Source organism: Antrostomus carolinensis, unplaced genomic scaffold, assembly GCF_000700745.2.
Source record: "Antrostomus carolinensis isolate BGI_N321 unplaced genomic scaffold, ASM70074v2 scaffold9605, whole genome shotgun sequence".
Lineage (NCBI taxonomy): Eukaryota > Metazoa > Chordata > Aves > Caprimulgiformes > Caprimulgidae > Antrostomus > Antrostomus carolinensis.
In genome coordinates this window covers 773-3,489 of record NW_010318404.1, presented here as the reverse complement: position 1 = coordinate 3,489, position 2,717 = coordinate 773, and the positions used below count along the sequence as shown (strand labels likewise).

Sequence of the window (2,717 nt, the reverse complement as noted above, 5' to 3'; positions counted from 1 at the left end):
AATCAATAAACAGCTCATTTATCCCCCAGTACTCTATTTCCTGGCAGAAGGAAAAGACACAAAGTTCTTCCATGACATGGAGTTTGCCTGTATAGTAAAAATTCAGAACATATCGGAATAAGGAAGGATTCCTGTCAAAGTAATACTCCTTGTCCGCAACACTATAATCATCACACAGTTCTAAAATAGCCTCTTCTGAATGGCATTTGAGAAGTTTCCCAAGTCTGGTATGGGGAAACCGGAGCAAGGTGCTTTGATCCACCGATTGCTTAAAGCCACCCACATTCAAATGGATAAGTTCTGCATCTTTGCCAGGTCTGTGGAAAAATTCACCATAAACCATTTTGAACAGAAGAGTTTCACTGCTGGTGCCCAATGAGATTACATTGAACCTGAAATGAACATAAGATATTGTTGGAGCATTTAATTCAGTTTTGCTCTTGTGACACATTCTTTTCTCCATCTCCAGTTACTATGAAATGTTATAGCAAAAAAAGAAAAAAAAATGATGAATATCATTATTCATCATTTCACAGAAGTAGGTTTAAATCAGTTTGATGGTTTAACTCAGCTTTAGCAAATTTGAAAGCAATAGGTTCTGGTTTAGCTCTCCTTAACTTTTTCTAATGTGAAGGAAGAATGCCTATTTCATCAATAAATGTCTCTACTGCTATCTCATTGAAATTAACACTTATGAGATGTTTACTGCAATGAAGTAAAAAGTCTTTAGGTCAAAGACAGATAACTTGTCAAACCATCAAAACATTTAGGAATAAATAAATAAAACATCTCTTAGGACAAAGCTTAAGAGCAGGTGTCTCTCAATTATGATTTCAACAGAATTGTATTGCTTTATATGATGTTGCAATTTAGAATCTGCTACTTGCAACGTTACCTGCTTGAATGTGGATTGCAATTACTTCTATTATCATATCAATTAATTTCTAGAGTCATCCACAGAACAGCATTCTGTATTCTTGAAAACATATAAAATGTGCATTTGAAGCTTTCAAATTCCTGACTTCAGAGCTTTGTCTAGCATATATTTGGGTATCTTCACACCCTTAAGGTATTATTCTACCTGCCTTCCTACTTACCTGGAATGTCACAACCCTGTTACGACCTTGGTCAGTTCCAGAAGCTCTTCCTATTCTGCCACAGCATATCCACAACCACTTTGGTAATGCTGAGAAGTTGGTTTTGAAATGCCATTTCTGGAAGCAGGAGGTTCTAGAGATAGAACTTTGACAGAAATTTTGCCTCAGCAAGTTACTGTGGACACCTGCAGATAGACAAAAGGACATTTCAATGTTTCCATATTTTACTGTAAGTTAAAACATTCAGCTGAAACTGAATTTAAAAAGATCTAGTTACTAGCAAATATAACTTTTTCAGGAGAACTTAACTCCTGCTTTCCTTCTAAGGGACTGTTGTCTTCAAGGCAAAACTGGTAGTTCTTACACCTGTCATGAAATTATATATAACTTCTGATCATGAGAGCAAATTTTTTTGATCTTTGATACTTAAACATTAATTGATGCATACTAAGCAAATTTATTTCAGTTTAATATGGAAGTCAATGAATTTTAAATGTGACAACAGAGCATCATAATTCTCCAGTCCCAACAGATGGACCCATGCAAAGAAATTGCTTTGGTGGTCTTTAATAGCTTGGGGAAACTACTCGAGGAACAGACAGTGACTTCTGTGTCTGTCCATCTTTCAATGCCTCCTGCAGTAGTACCAATTATGATTCAAAGTTGAGACATGTCAGAGTTTGAATATTTTTGCTGCTCCTCAAGCTCTCCTGACTCTTTTAATGAAGGTCATTAAGATTATATCTATTTCTCTGTTCGTACTGTGTGCACCATGGTTGCATTCTTGCCATATGTAAGCATGAGGGAGGAGCACCAGCACTTCTTCACATAAAATAAACCTGGGCATTTTCATCAAACAGGAGTCACTGTAGATTTTAATAAGTGCCAGAGTGGATGGTTGGGATATTGGGCCTCAAGGGTGACCTCCACTTTACATCACCAGGACAAGTAGGAAGCAAAAGAAAAGAAAGAAAAAAAACCCCACCCCACAATCTTTATTCACTGTCAGCTAGAATAATTCAGCTTTCATTCAGCTTCAGGTACTTGTATTAAAGGACTAGTTCTTTCAGCCATATAGCTCCACTGCCCGAATTTGTCAAGGTAGCAAGTGTTTTCATACTGTAGCTCCAAATAACACTGGAGCCATGGGGTCTTGTGGAGAAGAGAAGACTTGACTGAGCTGAACTCACCTCTTGATATGAATTAACTGCGAATACCCTGAAGAGAGGTAAGTCTGCATCTCTACCACTGCTAGCTACAGCTCCATCAGTCACTCAAAGTAACTCACTATACAACTTCTTAAGCACCTCTATCTAATCCAGAACTGACTTCCTCATCTTTTTCTAGAACAAACTGACAGAAGTGGTTGCATCACAGAAGTGAAGCCATTTCCCAGCTACTGATGCCAAATCTATTTCCCCGAATGGGAGGATCCAGTGAGGCTGCTTGCTTTAGAGAGGCCCACTATGCTGCAGAGCTCTCAAGCTCTTTTTACTTTTTTACTCTCTCTAAAGGGAGAGAATCCCATCCTGCTTCACAGTAGGGACAAACCTCATGCACAATGTTGTCCTTTTCACTTGTTGATTACAGCAAAAGACGGAAATAAGCCATAAAAACTAG

The 2,717-nt window shown here is 37.9% G+C and overlaps 1 protein-coding gene across 1 annotated transcript in view; it reads right to left on the bottom strand.

Moving 5' to 3' along the window:
* The window catches only part of KCNS3 (potassium voltage-gated channel modifier subfamily S member 3), a 1,513-nt gene extending 1,124 nt beyond the window's left edge, over window positions 1-389 (bottom strand). Inside the window, exon 1 of the mRNA XM_010168886.1 lies at window positions 1-389. This exon is cut by the window's left edge and continues 1,124 nt beyond it. Within this exon, the coding sequence (XP_010167188.1) occupies window positions 1-343 (343 nt within the window). The 5' untranslated portion in view covers window positions 344-389.
* Window positions 390-2,717: the final 2,328 nt, after the last annotated feature.